This window comes from Athene cunicularia (assembly GCF_003259725.1).
Source record: "Athene cunicularia isolate RWA chromosome 2 unlocalized genomic scaffold, athCun1 chr2_part1, whole genome shotgun sequence".
Lineage (NCBI taxonomy): Eukaryota > Metazoa > Chordata > Aves > Strigiformes > Strigidae > Athene > Athene cunicularia.
In genome coordinates, this window is record NW_020799095.1 from 63,041,665 (window position 1) to 63,061,275 (window position 19,611).

Genomic DNA, 19,611 nt, shown 5'->3' on the forward strand with positions numbered 1-19,611 from the left:
ACAAATGAGGAAGGTCTGCTATGGCTATAGAGAGCAAGAGAGAAATGGGCTAAAGGCAATGATAGGTAATAGCGGTTATATTTGAGTGTGCAATGAACATTAATCTACATAATTCAAGACTAATCAGCAAACCAACAGGATTGTTCAGACTGAGGGGAAACAGTATGCTAATGCACATACAGAGATACTCTTCAAGGGAAATATGCACCAAAATGCTGCTATAAAAGTACTTCATACACAGGACTTGAGAAAATTCCCCATCCTGCTTGTACCCATTGAAATAAATGCAACCTGTTAACTAATGATCAGATTACTGCATCTTTTATGATTAATAACTGTCTATAAAAATCAAAGGAAACATCCAATTGAATAATTTGCTGTTGGTAATTGTCAGCCTTTAAGTCACACTGTCAAATTATCTAAGTTTAACACAGCTTGATATACCTTTCAGTCTTTGGAAATAATATTAACACAAATTGGATTAACTGAAAACAGTATTTGAAACACGTAAGACTTCTGCTAACCCTTGAAGCAAATTCCAGGGAAGAACACCAAGACCATTACAGCCCTGTAAACTTGCCACAGTTTATTCTCTCAGGCTGCATCAGAGATTGTACTATGCTATGGCACTTTACAGTTCTAGGACATGTTTACAACTGCAAAGTATTTCTATAAAATGCAGTTAATCTCTAGTAATATCCAAGCACAGAGGCTTTTTTTTTTTTTTTTTAAATAAAAAATTCATGTGATAGTACTACTGAGTGTGAAGGATTCACACTGGGATAAAAGATACATACTTAGCTATAAAACCAAAATAAACATGTATTTAAGTACATCTCTAATACACAATTTTCTGATAGCACCTTCAACCACCTCAGCATGTATGTTAGCTCACTCCACTCTTCAACTACGTTTAGGAAAGTCTTGAAAATACAGTTCTTAACAAGAGGACAATCATGAGACAAAGATAACGAACCTAAAGAAGATGTAGAAAAGTATATTTATTTCTTGTCAATATTGGGAATTTGGCCCAAGTACCATTACTAGTGGCCTGGACGAGATGAAACATCTTCAAGAGGTTTAGTGACAAGAGAAGATACCATTTCTATATAAGAAAATGGAATTCTTTAAGTTGTAATGACTAAAGGGTCAGCCTCCTAGTTGTGTGGAGACAACTGGAACAATCTTGTCCTCCAGAGTACACTGTTGGCTTGTCACATCAGTGACTGAATTTGGAGTAAGTTCTTAAAATTCACTTAGGTTTGGGTTTTAGCTTGTTTAGCAAATAATTGCTATGTTAACCTTCCCTTCCTGAACACATCATGGCCAGCAAATAAATTCTTTGAGAATATTTACTGTTTCACAATCAGCTACAAAAATCCTGTTCAGACTGCCTAATAGAGTTTTCAAACCACACTTTTCCAGGTAAGAAAAGCAAAGGCTTTCATCTAATTCCAAATCCATTTCAGGTAGCAAATCACGTGTAAATACTCAGAGCACAGCTCTGCTTTGACAGCTAATAAAATAGAAGCAAAATGCTCTGGCACAAACTCAGTTGAAAGTTGAGAGAAAAAATAAGATACCTGTTACTGAGTTTACTTTGCTGAAAAGTCTTTACTCTGTCAGTTTGAACCCACAGATTCAGTCAGCAGAAGAACCAAGCTAAGAATAGTCAGAAATTGGTGGTATGTTCAAGGCAGAACTGTAATCACTGTCTGCTTATCCCAGCATATGCAATATGAAGACTACCATCTGCTAGAAATAATGTCTATTATCCCTGTTGAAAAGAGAAACCTAGAAAAAGTGTTAATGCCCCTTTCATTAGAGTATCAGCCTTATGACCCACCCCTCTCTCCAAATGCTTGATATTCAAAAGAATCTTTTTTGGAAGCATGTTTTAAGTGGAGGACTTTAATGTTAAGAAAGGTTATTACTATTTTCTCTTAAAAACAGCCTGTGAATTTTTGAACACATGAACCAGATTTCTAACTTGTTTAAGTTGATTAGATTCCTCAAAGTCTTGTATAACCAATTTGATATCTATGAGTAAAAACCCACACTTTTCCTGTTTGAAAAGCATACATCTATTAAAGTAGAATAAAATACATTCCATGTCTCTGATCACAATCAGCATTGTTCTACTTGGCAGTTAAAACCAATTCTTCTGAGTTTTCTTTTTTCACTCTCCCATCTGGTGTATGCCAAAATTAAAGATCTACAGAAAGGGAAAATCACGTTTAGCAACCTTCCTTTGTCCTACAGGATACTAAGCGAGAAATTCCATCAACTAGAATCAACTCTTGAGTATTTTACAATCTCTACAGAAACCAGATCAGTAAGGATCACATCAATTTGATGAGCTCTTTCATACATGCATTAAGTATTATCTATTCATACATGCATTTACAGGGCATTCAAATTATTTAAATTCCTTCTTCTGTGAGCCAAACAAAGCTGCTAACATAATAGCCCCTTTGATATTAAGGCTAAGGTAAGCAGATTTGTTGCAATAAAAACACCAAACAGGTTGAGATTTTCCAAGACAAGTCTAGGAATTTAGACATATTTTCCATTCATTTACTGGAGCCTGCATATCAAAATGATATAGACTACTAAAACAAAAAGTCTTGAACACTTAGTACCTTCATGCCCCTATTTTTCTTGCTAAAAAGCTGAGAGATGGGCTATATAACGTTTTGCAAGTGACAGGAGAAAAAGAAAGCTTAGAATTTTTAACCATGGCTGTTTTGGTTAACAAGTGAGTTTTACTCCTGGCAGCTGTATGTTGAATGGGGTTGTGGGGGTGTTTCATGGTTTTGATGAGGGAAGATGGGGAAGATTTGGAAACGTTCTGAATTTTGACCAAGAGGCCAAGAAACCAATCTGGTGTTCCAGCAGGTCCCACTTCACACCATGTTGTGGATCAAAGACTGTCTGTTCAAGCTTTAAGCTAAAACTTATGAAATCGCTGTTGTATGCAATGCATCCTGTGAACTCTATACTTGATGTCATAGCCTCCTGCAGCAATGCCATAGCACATTTCTGCAGCAGCTTCAATGCAGTAAAATTGTGATTTCTCAGAATAAAAGACCTTATTTTGTTTGGGATACACATGCACTAAATGTGGGAGTTACCTATAAGCCAAGAGAGGCCAGATTCCAATATGCCTACTCATTTCAGAAACAGCAGCAAACCCTGTAAGACTTCTTGAGAAACAAGGTACTGCTTATCATTTCCAAATTTGAAAATCCAGTTTTTCAGATTTTACTACTAGAAATGCCAGGCCAAGAGCCTTCCACCTATTTATTTTTTGAAAATATGCTAAGGTGATGAACTGTGTTACCTAGTAGCTAAACTGCAGCCACACCTGAAAGCTATGCATTTCCTTGAGGAGCAGCACTGGCAAAGACAGAGTACAACTAAGTATTCATATTGGCCTTATATAACATTGTGTAAACATTCCATTTGTCCAACTCACAGGTCTGTGCCTGAACAGCATAACCTGAATTTTGAAACTGCACATGAAAAAAGTACAGGAACACTGTATTATGATTCACTGCATATAAAGAAATTACACATTATTCCACTATGCCCCAATGCTTCACATATCCATATACTAAAAACATATCTTGTGACAAAGAAATCTAACTGGCAGATTCAGACAACAACCCAAACTTCATGTGACCTCAAAGAAGTATTTCAAGAGGACAGTAAGCTTCAGATAAATGATTGAAATTTAATGCTTTTCCTATGTAAAGAGCTTAAAAGTTATAAGTTAAACAAAAAGAAAACTCCAACTGCTGTTTTGTTTTTATAATAGAATAAAGAAATAATACAAGTCAGTATTCAACTTTGTAAAAAGCTATCAAAATTGATGGGAAAAACCCCAAATATCATTTGTACACTAAAGCTTGTCAAACAAAAGGCAATGCCAAATTCCTAAATGTCAAAAAATAAAATATATAAACCAAAAATATATCCTTGCCTTTTTGTTCTTTAACATAGCTCTCCTTACAGTTGTGCATGAGCTGCAGAATCCACTGATGTTGAGCACCAATGCACTGCCAAGCAGGGTCCCCAGGCGCATGAAGATCAGAAAGATATCTGTAAAACCCAGTCCAAAAATCACAGCTCTGACTTGACACACTGAAGGCGTCATTAAAACAGACCAAAGATGTACTAAGAAATACTTCTAACATAATTTTAAAAATTCAAGAATAGTTGCTAAGATACACTCATACCCAACGCAAACACAAGCCTGGCAATCTCCCTTCTTCATTTAGCAAGGAAAAATACCATCAAAAAACCTTGTAGAAATAAACAAACCCATATATTTTTAATATCACATTAACATGTATTTTCAGTTGTCCTTCTAGTAAAGTACTTGGGAAACTAAGCTCTTTATCTGCCAAGGTTGCAGTTCAGTACTTCATGTTTCACTTGGAATCAGTGAAGAGATCTCAAGCACATAAAATACGGTATTTTTCTTCCCACTTTATATATCCTGATTGTATCATCATGTAACCTTAACAAGTACAGAAGGAATTAATTTTTTGGCAGCTCATTAATTTTAGCACACACATGCACAAAAAAAAATGTAAATCAAGCTCCCAGTTTGGGTTTTTTGTGTTGGGTTTTTGTTTTGTTTTTTTTAATAAGATGTACACAGTCTGAAGAAAAAAAAAAGGCAGGGGGGTTAGATAATGAAAAAGACTGGGGCTTCTAATACACATAAGCGAAACATCCTCTGTATTTAGGGAAGGAGGAGTATTAGAAGCCAGATGTTGTGATTTTGAAGAAAACATGGAAGTCTAATGTATGGCATTCAAGACTATTTGACAACAGCACTTTCAAAGGCACATTTTCAAAAAGCTGTAGCTGGTCTAATGGTTAATGCTCTCCATTATACTCAGCATTAATGATACTCAGGACAGATTAAAAATTCAGGATGCTCAAGGTGAAGTACACCAATTTATTATTTCAAGCAGTGCAGGCAATGTTTAACTCCTTCACAAAAGCTGTATTACTACAAAAATACCTGACGTTAATTAGGATTGTGCTGCAAAATTCTGTCTTCTTTGAGAACAGTCTGTAGTACTTAAAAAATAAACTGTCAAAGTAGGATTGGTTGGATGGATGAGAACATTACACAACCAACCACTTTGACAGGGTGACATTTAAAAATTATGAGCTCAAGTTCTTCTTCAGTGTTAAGTGGGACTTCAGTCTTTGCTTAGGCACAAAATAAAGAGAAAAATTACCACCAGTCTTGGAAAAAAAAAAACACACACATCTTCTTGGCTGTTAAGTGATATAGTAAACTGCTTTTGAACATTATAATTATCAGTGTAAATACCATAATAAAATGAGAGAAAAATATGAATTGAAGTCTAATTATAAAGATAAACATTGAATATCTGAGGGGGAAACTCACACTATTTCAGGTCTTGCTCAGCCTTAGACATTGGAGACATATAAACCAAACATATCAAGGAAGAAGAAACTTTATAAAAATAGCAGGTTTTATGCAAATAATCTTACAATTGGGTTTTCATTCATTTCCTTATCTGAAGTGGTCTGAAGAAAGCTGTCTGCACACCTTGCCTCCAGAATATTTACACTACTATAACCACATTATCATATCTAGAGTAGTGAAACTAATTTAATCACTTTGTATGCTGGGATTCTATTAATTCATTAGAACGAAATTACTCCCCATTTGTCCACTCCTTGCTCTCCTTCATTATACTGCTCTACATGTGGAATACATTTGGTAGTGATATTAACACAGTCTGCTTTAACGTAGACTGGGATATTTTAAAAGATTCAGTACTTCAAGGTAAGGGGCTGGAAAAAAAAACCCACAACAAAAAAAGATAAATCAAATGCTAGAATCAAACACATATACAACTCTGATTCTTTCAAAGAATCCTTAGAAGAAGTCATAAGACTTAGCTTTGATAAAGAAGCTGCTCTTTAACAAGACTGATATAGAAAGGAAACAGTAGTGCCTTCTTCGGAGACACAAACTGCTTAACAACTCACCTTAGAATACAGTTCCAATAAATAAGCAATATTTATATAGCACCCATAAGAATGAGAAGTACTCTACAAAAAAGTACACTGGTCACTGTCATCAAAAACTAAACATAACATAAAGGGACCCAAGATACCAATACCACACTTTGTCCTGTGTGACTGGGCCTGGTGAGCACACAAAACATCGAAGCCCTCATGCAGGTGTCAGAATTTTAAGAATGCTTCTCACACAGCACATGGGGTCTACATTTTTTGCCATAACTGAAAAAAGCATTGAGAGTGTCAAACTACACTAGGAGCCCTAGTAACATCCAAAACTCAAAAGCTTTCTAAGTAAAGCCATCAAATGTTCCAGAGCACTCTAAAGTTTGGCTCCATGACTGTACAGCAGGTTAAGGTCTACCAGTAGAATAAGGACCAACCAGCTCATGTTAGTATGCTTACAGTAGACTTTGACATCAGCACTGTGAATGACAGAAAATCTAGGCATTTTAGTGAAAACTGGGGAACAGGTTCATGTTCATGTAATATAAAGAAACTACATTATTTAGACCAAGTAGTAAAAGAGCCAAATCCAAATTTAAATGACAGTATTATGGATTAAAACCTCTCTATTATCTGACTCAGGACGATTCCATTCCAACACCAAGTCAAGCTGAAGTGTAGGAGAAGTTAATAAGGAAGTTATTTGAGATCTGCAACCTCTGAGTTATCATTTAAGACATAACTTGCAATATGACAGTTTAGAGGAAGCAACAGAATCTAGACATGCCTTAAAGATTTTAAAAAAACTAAATTCAGTCTCAATTATCCTGCATTGAATTATTCTCATTCAAGAACTTTTTAATCACTCAAACAATCAAGTACTAATCCACTGTCATTATTTATATGATCATAAAATATCAAAATACTCTTAGAGCTTTAAAATTTAAACCATAGTAAAAATAGTCACTATGCTATTTAGGGAACAGATTTAAGTACACATCTAACACCATATGTCTGATGAAGGCACTAGTAAAGTGATTACCTTATATAACGTTTCTGATCATGCAATGTTGATGGAGTTTCAAGCAACTTATCCAACAGAAGTTCTCTTAAAGCCTCAATTCTGGTTTCAACTTCAGCATAATCTAAGAGCAGGGAGAGGAAATAATTCCAATGTGAGCCTTCAGCAGTGATATGAACTGAAAATTATGTTATTTTTCCTAGGGCATCAGGCACTTCTGTTAATGTGGAAATCAATAACTCATAACAAGCCATATCTGAAAATTTTATATACGACAACTTTACAAAAAACAGAAAATTGGACGCTGAAGTCTTTCCAACAATATGCCAGTGAAAGAGACCCAAAGTCACATTTTAATTACTGCAACCTTTATGTCCAGTAATACCAAGCCTTAATAAGTACTAATAAATCAGCTGTGATTTCACATTTTGTAGTATCACTCAGAAAACTTGACAGAAATATTGGTTAATTGGTTCCTACAAATCCATAATTTTTATGTATTAGAACCCACATAAAACCCACATAAAGGTCTTTAGATTAATATGTGCTTTTTAGCCTTTAAATTAAAAAAAAAAAAAAAAGCGCAAACAACAGAACTCGTATCTTACATTTTTTGAATACTTGAACCTCTGTCTTTCCAAAGAGTGACTTGGCTTTTTCGTAGTCATTAATAACCACATCATAATCACCCTTAAAAAAACAAAAACAAAACCCACACATATTTGTTAAGAAAAAGGTAACAGACTAATTTCAGCAAATAGAGAAGTATTATTAAAGGATTATACCTTCTGGATGTTTCTTTCAATATTCAAGGGAAGGTTGAAAAGGAATTTAAAACGCTGAAGAACATTAAGCGCGTTTCTTGTTGAATCAGCTTTGTCCTTGCGACCCAGCACTTCTTGGAATAAGGTATCTGCTGTATTACTGGCTCCTATTTTAAAAAGGATGAAAGTAAGAAAGTAGAGCAAGTAATCAGTTCAAATGACATACAGATTTTCCTCATTTTAATGAGACATTCAAGGATTTTTTAGAACAAATGAGTAATTACTGTAAAATTTTTATATTTTTTTATTCAACTATGTTAACATTTTATAACTGATGAAATACTATTTCAAAGTGAACCACTTAGCATTTTAATGTGGTAAGACCCCTGTGCAATTAAAAACAATCACTCTTTCCTATTTCAAATGCTTAACTTTGCTGCAGATATTTTATAGTTTGCTTTGGCTCCAGATGTACATTTTACAACTAAATTATGCGTCTCAGGATATAGAAAAAGTAATAAAAAGTTTTCTTTGTACAAAAGTATAATTTCATTATGTTAATTAACATCATAGGTAAAAGAGTTATCCCTGGGTTTTGCAAGCAACTTTTCTGTTTTCAAATTAAGTCTTAATAATTATTAACAATATGTGATATTTAAGTAACTTGCTTAAAATGTCAATGATGAAGACAAAGACATGACTGAAGAAAGTCAAACTGGCTGATCACTAACAGAATGAATACAAATTATCTTCACATTGCATTAAAAAAAGTCTTATTGGCTTCATTACATACAGGATCAAGACTTGGTCAACAACTCCATGCAATTAAGTTTCTATACTATCTGTGAACAGTCTTCAATAAATACATTAAATATAGCCTTAAAACCTTTTCTATCCAGACTAAAAAACATTCTGTTTTGTAATAGGGATTATTTCCTAACAGAGATTAACAGAATTTCATTTATAGTAGTGAAGATTTACATCGCATGCAAGTATTTGCATTTTTCACCTCATGACTTATTTTTAATTAACCAAAAAAAGTGGAACTGTTTTAGCCTTTTTGATCGTTGTGTGTAGAAGTTTCTACATTATCTGGTCTAGTGACTATACTTTAAGCAAAGATGAAAAAAAATTACATCAGTCTCGCTGGGTGGCTTGCATGCCATTTTCTCTAGTCAACACTGTGGGTGGCCTGCTCATGTTAAAAGTAGTCTTTGTAAAATAATTGTTATATCTAAATAATGTTTAAACTCTGTTGAAATTTTGAAGCCTTGATGTAAAAAAAGTTTTGTCAGGATAGCTATTTCTACTGCATACTATTTAACATAGAATACTTTAATCCATTAAGGAGAAATGCACAACGAAAACAGATAGCTGGACATTTAAATACAGATCACTGAAAGTATGATTTTTCTCTTGAGGTTATAATAAATGCTTGTTTTGTAAATCCTTCTAGAAAGTAACATTTGTTTTGTTTGAATTCATATGTGTCTGGTCCGTTCTTTTAACAGTCAAGAAGCAATGTACTATAGGAATTAAAGTTATAGTCACAAAGCATTTTTTAAAATTTGATATAAATGTTTTTAAAAGGTAACTGATGACTGCAGGAAGAGCACAGTGATTTCCACCTTTAGTTTAAAACTACACACCTTCATCTCTTTATGAATTAATTTGCTGTAGAAATTCTAAATTTAAGTAAATTATTTAACTTTTTTCCTATTGGCAATTTTTCTGGTTTACATTAAATGGAAATATGTCAGATAACTCATTAGTGTCCTAATGAAATTCAATACTTCATGCAAACAGCTCTGTCTTTTTAGATTTATTTTTAAAATTGCAAAGTTTCTTCCCTCCTCACCCCTCCAAACCTTTTCTACATTAACACTCTATCTCTTGATTACTGATGGATAATCTAAACCTAAATAATCCATGGATAAAGATTCCAGTCCTATATTGACTATGTTTTCAAAATAGATGAATCATCTACTGTCTGCATATTTTTAACCTCAAAATAAATCTCTAGTTATCCAACAGTTGTCTTTCACAGAGCCTGACAAAACCACCACATAACATAATTTGATTGATTTCCTTTAAGATACAATTGTTCATTAAACTCTTTAAAGCACAATATATGTTTTTATAAATATATATTTAATAGCTTGTTAAGCAATTAAATTTAACAATTTAGCAAAAACTCCAAACTTACAATTCCAACTATAACACCAGATTGTGCTTCTACTATCCCATGCCATTTCAATCCAATAATTTGTCACACTCTTAACATACATTCAGACTTTGTGGAAAACATCCTTATTCTTAGGAGTTTGTAATCAAACTCACAACACCAATTGCGTCTCAAAATATGCACCTACAGTCCATAAAAATGTAAAATTCAGCTAAAGGTTTGAAGTCATTTTTGAAAGCAGGCCTTCTTACTCATGGATTATGGAAGCTTTTCAATGGTCAGACAAGAAACAAAGCTTTGATCCTAAACTACTTTGCATAATATTATTTACTCTTTTTAAATCCTTGTATCCCTACTTCCCTGCCTCCCACCCATCATGACTTGCAAAGTATCAGGAGGAAAAGCGGCCAATTCTTTTCATAGCAGAGCCAAACTTAATTCCACTCTGAAGTGCCTGGCACAAGTTCCTCTACAGATCCAGCTTAAAAAAAGACAGTCTGCATTATCTGCATAGATTTCAGTCACCATTTATCAAATGAAACAGCAATTATATATTACAGGTAGATTTGCCTCATATTACTGTGTGTAGGAAAATGTCACAGACCTAAATTTTTGCTGTTTTATTTAAGATCTGTCACACAATTTTGTCAAAGAGAAAGTCTTCTCTGACCGATCTGTGCTTAGTGCATGACATGGCATAAATACAGAGCACTGAGGATTGCACTGGCAGATTTCATCAAATGCTTTTTTCCTCCTACCTTATATGTATCAAATATTCTGCTCAAATAGGCACACACTATAGTCTTTATGTAGTGCGTGTGTGAATTTTTTTTTCTTGGGGTTTTTTCTTTTTCTTTTTGGTGAATTTTGGATTTTGCATTCCAGGCAAAAAGATGAAGGAATAACAATGTTCAAACCCACATCTTTATTGTAAGCATTAATGAATCTCTACTGAAAAGAATTAGAGCTGTTCACAAAACCCCCTGCTTTCTTTGCGCTCCCCACACAAACATACATACAGTCACTGCTTTCTTCATACAAGAGAAGAAAAACAGTGAACTTCCATGTCACTTTCTTGGTTTCATAAAACACACTCAGACTTTCCAACACTGAGTCAGCTATCTGCATGTCATTCCTGCTTATTGATACAGCACTAAGGGAAACATCCCTTCCTCTGTGAAAAAAATCACAATGAAACAAAGTAAAATTATCTTGGCAGAAGTCCCAGAATTAAAAAAAGTAACTTTTTTGATCTGATGAAACACATACCGAACTGCAGCAAATTCAAGCCCTCTCTCTCAAATGCAACTTTATAGCTAACACAGAGAAACAAAAAAGAAAATACTGACAAGTTTTCAAAGGTTCTAAAGAGAATGGTAATTCCAAATAGTCTAAATGGCAGTACAGTGACAAAGGTTCTGTAATAGACATTGTTATTGCAAACAGCTTTTATTTGTTTGTTGGGTTGTTTTTTTTTTTTGCCTCTTTTGCTCAAACTTTTTACAATCCTGGTATTCAGCTTCGCTCATACTTCTACAGTTCTGTCTATCCATATAGCCCCTCTGATTTCTTTGCTCACTCAAAATTGAGATACCATCAAAATTAAAGTGCTTTAGAGCATCTATATTTTGACATTTATTCTCTGTTATCATAAAGGCTGCTGAAAATCATGGCAAAAGCTACTTCTTTTAAAAGATGTACTATCACACCGTAAAATCACTACCATCAAACAGGAGAAGGCAAGAGAGACTGTACTGTTTTCTACTTTCTACCATATTCCTAGAAATATATTAAAGCTTGTTAGAAAGTCCAAAGCCCATAAATAGTTGCTGCTGGAAGGACAAAACTTACTGTTCAGTACATTCTCCAGTTTTTGCGTCATGGACCCTTCTACTTTTTCCGTTCCATCTGCTTCCAGTTTTTGATGGATTGCTGGAATAAAGTGTCTAGTTAAAATGCAGAACATTTTAATAGGTGGGAATACATTACATCAAAGTGACACTTTTAAACATTTTAAAATTTAAAAATAAAGTGTTATTTTTCTTGTTGGACATAAATACAAACATGCTTCATGGCAGCAGAGTCTATTGGAGGACAGGGCATAGAGCCAGACATTGCAGAACTTTAACCATTACTTTGACACAGATTTCCTTTACCTTCTCAAACAAGACTGTAATGCTCAAGAAAAAAAAAAAAAGTGGAGAGAATAATCCCAATTAGCTATCTCGTCATACAGGTGTTAATTCAATTTAGTAGTATGAAAAGTAAGTATCATTTACTCACAAAATACTTTTGCTTTGTAAGGCAAAGTTTTTATACTGATCTCCAAGAGGAATTACCAATAATGAAAGAGTAGAGAGTCATGGGGAATGCAGATGACCCCATCAAGTACTAGAACATTCCCCCATGAGTTGTTTTCATCTGTAAAAAAATACACTCTCAAACCACACAATTTAAAGAGTATCTTGTAGCAACACACTGCATTAACCATTACACAGAAGCACTGCAATACTTTTGCTCAAAACAGTGTGCAAACAGAGGGGAGTTTGCTTTGCTTTTCTGAAGATGCTATTTTTTATCCTGTCCTAACACGGCAAAAGCCCCAATTCTTGCTTCCAGATGGTATTACTAATGGATGTGGAAATGCACAGTATCAGCATTAATTTGCTGTTTCATTATGATTTATTTTTCAGGAAGGGAAAGATTTACCAGCGTAGTCTGATTACACTATACAACTCTGGAAATATGAACAGTGACTGGAGTATAGATACTCCTTCCCTCTTCTTCTCTCTTCAGTATAACCTGCACAGATCAGTGTTTTTTTTGTTTGTTTTGTGTTTTTGTTTGTTTGTTTGTTTTAAAGGTAGCATTCCTGCATATAGGCATACAGCATATATAAACCAATTATTTAAAAATATTATTTTCCTTTAACATTTTTCATCTGTAGTAAGGCAGCCCTATTGCCTCAGACCTACTCGAAGCAGTGAGAGAGGGTGGCTATTCTGAAACAGGATGGCCCTTGATAGTCTCCAGCCTCCAGAGGAGGAATGTTCACTGGGGTGGGGGCAAGGCAGGGCAGGACAAGAACGGTATGCGTGAGATTTAATTTTTTTTTTAAAAAAGGGAAAAAAAAAATCTATTATTCTCAAACATCTAATTTGACCCTTTAATCTCTCGATCCTACACAAAGAATTTCAGGAAGCTTTGCTTTCCTGAAAATGCAAAGGTACCTCTTCATTTTGTTTAAGGACCAGAGGTCTATCCTAAAAGATGTTGTGTTGTTAATTGTAGCACATATTTTATATGTGATAAGTACACCACTTACCTACAAGAATACTGCTACCATTTTATAACAAAAACATTAAAGGTTCTAATGATATTGTAGTATTATTCTATTTAAATACATCAGTTCCAGTCAGGGGCAGCCAATTACTGCATTGTCATTAAAGTTAAATACTGAAAGGCAAGTTCATCAGAACAGCAACCACAACATAAAAACAGTTTAAAATCAAATGTTGCAAATACTATTGGAACCACATCAAGGTATAATAATTTTAATCTATAATTTATAAATCATTCTATGAAGCATATTTTTGAAAGATGCTTTCTAAATGGATGTGGATAAAAAACTAAGTTACATATTGCCTCAGATTTTTAAAATTTAGTATTTTGGAACCATTAGTTATATAGCATTAACTGCTGACCAATTAACTATAAAGTTACTCCTGAAGGGGACACACCTAGATTTCCAAAACTGAACTGTAGCATCTAAACCTCTATTAAAGCACATATATTGGCAACAAAAGGTAAAACATGATGAAGACTTCCTTTAATGTACAGAACAAGAAGTTTTGAAAGAACATGATTTACCATGCTAGAATTTTCAAAAATGCCAAGTCATGAACTGTATGTTTTTTTACTCTCAAGGTAGCTTTAGAAATTCTATCATGATCATTAACCAGTTCCTGAAAGTTTTAAAACACATCATCTTCAAAGTTCTCTTTATCATCTCCTTTAGATAAGAATATACAATAGCAATACTATTCCCCCCTTTTCCTTTTAGAGGATGGAAAATAAATGCTACCAGTGTCAAAAATGTTAAAGTTAGTGGCTCAGCCTAAACTATTTGAAATTCTTAGTTTGAAAATAGTGGTGTTGAAATGATCCCATTAAGCCAATTCATAGGTGTGTTCAGACAGAGATGATGATATCAGTGAGGCAAAAAATAGAAATAAAACAAGGTATTAAGTTCCAGAAAGGTGGAAAGCACTGTGAAGTACTGATAAAGGCATATTAAACATGTGTAACTGGTAGCATAAACCAAAAGATACTTTGGGACCTGAAATAAGGTATTTTAGGACAAACTGAAAAAGCACAGACCTACCTAAATTACTCTGTGTACAGACAATAGGATTTGCTATATTTCCATCTACATGTTTAATGTGCTACTGCGTGTACTGAAGCTATTTTTACACCTATTCAGATTTAGCAATAAGTACATTCATATGTATACCAAAGCTGAGTTACAAAAAAAGTTTTAAGTTTTCATAGTGTACAATGTTATGAAAAATGCTTTATCAGAAAGTCTAAGTTTACTTTGTTTGTATCAACTGGTTTTTAAAAAGCTAAGTACATGCCCCTTCCATGGGGACCAGGCAACAAGTCTCTGAGTTAGAAGTTTAGATAAGCAAAACTGTAAACCTAATCTGATTGGAAGGAATCTAGAGACACTCAAGTTACTCATTAGAGTACTAACTCCATGTAACAGCGAGATGGTGCTGTCTGGGACAATCCCCTTCCTCTTGCATCAACATGATTCCTTTTGCTGGATCTAGCAATCACACAGCTGCAAGGCAGCTGTAGTGAGATGATTTGCTGGAAAACTCACTCAGCAGGAGACTTAACTGATCAGTGAGCTTGTCTAAACCTTGCCGCAGCTGCACCACTGCAATATAAAGGGACGAGGAAGGAGCACATGGCCAAGGGCAGGTGGAAAGCCAGCCTACACCTCTCACATTAGCCAGTAATTAACTTCCATATGCAACTTCATACCCTCAACTCATCACTAGCTGCAGCAAGGAGAAAATTTTAAGTCTTTGAAGGCCTGAAGTAAAGGATGGACAGGACTTTTTCTTGAATTGCCAGTTACCCTGGACATACCTGATACAAACTGTACAAGTTGGAACAGCAGTTAGAAAGCTAGGAGAGCCTGTTTACCATTCTGAGGAGCTTTACTGAAAGAAGCATACAATAAAGATGAGGGGAAGCTAGGTCCAAGACGCTTCAACTAATGCCAGAAAGTTAACTCTATTTGGTATCATCTTTGCCAGTAAGTGTTCATGTTTCTCAGCTAAATCAGAATATTTAAAGGCTTGCAAACTTCAGAACTGCAGTGAGATACTAGCTATTAACAGTGAAGAGATTAAGTTTAGAGCTTACAGTCTCTAAACAGTGACTAAGTACTTCAGAGCTGGCTATTTTTGCTCAGAACACATGCAAAGTTCAATCTGGCCAACAAACCACAGTACTGGCCTATTAGTAAAATAAACCGCAATTAAATCATTGCTGCTTGTGTTGGAAACAATTTTACTTAATCTAAGGAAGAATATGCTTTTCTATTTGGCAAAAATTTTCTATTTGGCCATAAATTTACCAAATTACACCACAGTTGCCAGGATCATGCAATTTTTGACTTGCAAATTTCATTCTTGATTTACTCAGACATGTTTAAAACACATTTTGAGATAGGTATCAAGAGTGGTATTCTCAAAACTTCCTCAGCCTAACTCATCTCAAAGTAATATAGATGCAAATTTTCTACCATTTTTCTACCATTTTCTACCATCTACATAGCTAGAAATGCATTTGGTATATCTGAAAATCTTGAAATATGGTTAAAAAAAAAAAAAAGTACTTGAAATTAATCAAACCCTTTTAGTCAGATGCAGAAAATAGGAGGGGGAAAAAACATACAAAAAAGAAGACTGACTCAAAGTATTTCTGAAGATCTAATGTGGTAACTATAAAGAACTTGGCACCAAAACACATTAATGGAGGGATGAAGAACACATGTTAACATGCTGCCAGGATTCACGTCAATGCATGAATAAAAATGCATTTGGTTTCCTTTATTGAAAGATTAATGATTTTTTGTAATTTGAACATAACATAAGGCGGCTATTGTGGAGGAGAGCACCCCTATGTAGGGTAATAAAAACCTCTTCTGAATAGATTCAACAGGAGTGCGTAGCTGTATATAATGAACAAAACAATAATGACAGCATGTTATGAACAGAGCTAGTAATACATTACAGTATGAAAACTTAAAAATCCTGAAGTTTGTTTACTATGGCCATTAGTCAATACTGCTAAGTTTGGTTTGGTTTCTTTTCCGCTCAAAACTTCTCAATATTTTTTAGAAACTGCATAACAAACTTGGCTTTATTTTGGTAAACATTGCTAATCCAAGCAAAAATTACAAAATATGGAAGTAAATGTAGTATTTCCTTTAATTGCTTTTTTGTGTTTTGTTTCTCTAGCATTTACTGTTTCAAGCTTGTTTAACCAACACAATGGCAAAAATCAAAGAAAATGAACAGACTTAAAATGTTACCCCCCCCCTCCAAAAAAAAAAAAAAAAAATCAAAGCACAGTGCAAGGAGAGGAAGTTTTATGGAAATAAGAGACCAAAAACTGTAGTCTAACAACACATAGCAACTGTGATACTTCTAGGCAAGTATCTCAGAAATACACAGGAAAACATAGATTAATATTCTGCTTATGGATCTGCTCAAAACTCTGGGACTGGACCCAGGCCTTTGCCAGGTTACTTCAGAATTTTAGAGTATGGGAAATGCTAGTCTTTTTTTACCAACAATGAAAGCTAATAGTAGAAATAAAAGCAGCTTTTAAATGTTGCATATACTTTATAAGTGGTATGGAAAACAAAATGGAATGATGTAACATGAAATTAAGCTTATTTCATGGCTTGCAGGTCAAGTCTGTCTCAAATTTAATTGTAGGTAATTTTTTGCACATTTGTAATCAACTGCAGTGTCTGCTATTTGAAAACTGCAATTGTAAAATTAATCTTCTTTCTTTTTGATGCTGTACTATTTTTCAAGTGTAAATAAAAATATTAACCTACTTGAAAAACACAAATTCATAAAACATGACAGCCACACAGTAGCTAAAAGCTGCCATGACTGCATACATTTGGAGAAATTCTGCTAATAATTATCTTACTTATCTCAAACAATTACTAATTTAGAAGCTATACGAGCAGTCAGCATAAAACTAGGTACAGGTTTGGGTACAGGATTTTCAGTATAGACTGGACAACTGCTGTTTCACACTTTTTCAGATCAGACCATATCTTGCTTGAGACAAAAAACACCCCCTGAGACAACACTGCTAAAACCTGCATGAAATGAAAGTTCGAGTGTTTTATCAGTCACAATCACATAACTTTTGCTTTTTTAGAGTTGCATTAATAATTGGTCTGCTACAGAACTTCATCGTAGGCATTGCATGAAGTAGCAACATCCACCTGAGACTCAACTACCTACCACCACTTAAGGTACTTCACTGGCACTCCTTTGTCAGGTCATCTCTCAGCATAAATTGCTCATTGCAATGTCCCCCTTATTATCTAGCACTGCAAGATCAGAACACAAGTTTTCAAAAAGCAAATTTAAATCAGCAGGCCTATTTTTTTCATTGTGCATACATGAGAAGGCCCATAAATGTAAGGACAAAATACGTAGCAATGATAGTGCAATTGCTCCTCATTCAGCTTTTGTTTGTGAGTGTAGCAGAAAGATAACTCAAGCCTTCAGACACAAGCATCCATTTTGAAAGCTAGACAGTGAGAACACATCAGCTATTGCTTCATGACTACTTGGGGGCATGATCTCAATTCTTAAACAGAAATAATCTAACTTGCATCTACTGTGAGGCACATACACGCATGTAAACTGTTACTCTGAAGTGACTGATATGCTGTTAGATACGTCCCACACATGCAGCATCTCAATTTATCCTTGTCAGCTTGTTTTCCATGGTCCTGTTCTTTCTTAACCTCTATGAATTACCATATTCAAAATTACTAACTATAATAGCAGGCTGTTTTACCCTGCAAACACTATATTCTATCACTTGAAGCAGGATGAGGAAGATAACATTAATAGACACACCACACAGAGCACTCAAGAGTATTCTAGCCATTTCAAGTCAGATGCATAACATTTAGGTAGTAATCATATGTTTGAATTTGATCTACCCAAATCTATATATTTAATAAAAATTCATGCTATTTGGGAAAATGTATGAGACCAGAGTAAAGTAAAAATGTGAATCAGATATATTACAAAACAGGAATGTGACAACAGCAAAACCCGGTATAAATCTGATGCTGTACTACCTAGCAAAGAGTGTCACAGGCTAGCATTTCATTGGACAAATAGACAAAAAGACCAAAGAGTGAACTGAGATAAGAGCTAGCTATGTAAAACCACTTCAAAATAAGTCAGTCTAGCTTGCAAACAGAATCACTAATGAAAAATTGGCTGTATACACTCTCTTTAAATTCAAACATGACATAACTCCTCAAAAACCAGAAACAAAGGGACACATATGACAGACAAGCATCAGGTTTTTTTTCTCAATTTTCTCAAATTCCCTGTCTGTCTCAGAGTTTAATATAGATCCAGTGGTTTCTTTTGTTTTAGTTTCAGAGAAAATTAACAGACATAATGGCAACAGAATCCACTTATTCATACTGAATCAGATCCTGGATCACTGACATGCTGATCCTAGAAGGCCCTAAGGGATGAAGTGTAAAAATATTCTATAGGAAGGAAAAAAAAAAAACCAAACCAGCCACCCCAAAACCCAGGCATTGACCAGATATAGGATCATTTCAGCCAGGTAAACATTATCCTAGCTTATGTATTAAGTAAGGTATTAGACAAAAGGCCATCTACAGTCCAAGTTCCCCATCATACTGGCATTCCCACAGGCCACATATCTGAACAGGAGTGGAAAGGGAAAACAAGGAATACCACTGTAATAGCCAGCAGTGCTTCTTTTGTATAGATTTTTTTACTGAAAATAATGTAAAATGTGTTTGCAGTTGTACTGCACAAGAACTGTTGCCATGGCCAAATAGAGTGTCAAATCTAAATCTCAATTTTGATCAACATATGCATGTTTCAAGGACAACACATCATCTTCTTTACTTGCCAATACAGATGTCATGATTGAATATTTTTTCATGATTAAGCGACTGAATTGGTCATTTTCCTATTTTTTTTTTCCTTTCATATAAATAAAAAGAAACTCTGCAGCCTAAGGGTCTTTGTAAAGAGCACTTCTGAAAAAGTATATTCAAAGTAAATAAACGTACTAACTTTCCAAAGAATTCTGTGCAGGACATGACTTGCTCATGACGTTAAAACATAACTTGTCTACAAGCATATAAACAGCAGCCCTTTCAGAAATGCTCCTTTCTAGTTTGTAATTAGAATTATGGGAAATACATCAGCTGAACTCCCTGTTGTTGACAAGTGGGTCAAGTTGAGGTGAGCCCAGTTCCCCTCAGCTCAGTTTACAGCTCC

The 19,611-nt window shown here is 34.6% G+C and overlaps 1 protein-coding gene across 1 annotated transcript in view; it reads right to left on the minus strand.

The window, feature by feature from the left end:
- The window catches only part of EXOC2 (exocyst complex component 2), a 116,815-nt gene that overhangs the window by 72,515 nt on the left and 24,689 nt on the right, over nucleotides 1-19,611 (minus strand). Inside the window, exons 6-10 of the mRNA XM_026842710.1 lie at nucleotides 11,846-11,926; nucleotides 7,831-7,976; nucleotides 7,654-7,735; nucleotides 7,067-7,169; nucleotides 3,986-4,104 (exon numbers count right to left, since the gene is read on the minus strand). Coding sequence (XP_026698511.1) covers nucleotides 3,986-4,104; nucleotides 7,067-7,169; nucleotides 7,654-7,735; nucleotides 7,831-7,976; nucleotides 11,846-11,926 — 531 coding nt within the window. The remainder of the gene's footprint in view (nucleotides 1-3,985; nucleotides 4,105-7,066; nucleotides 7,170-7,653; nucleotides 7,736-7,830; nucleotides 7,977-11,845; nucleotides 11,927-19,611) is intronic.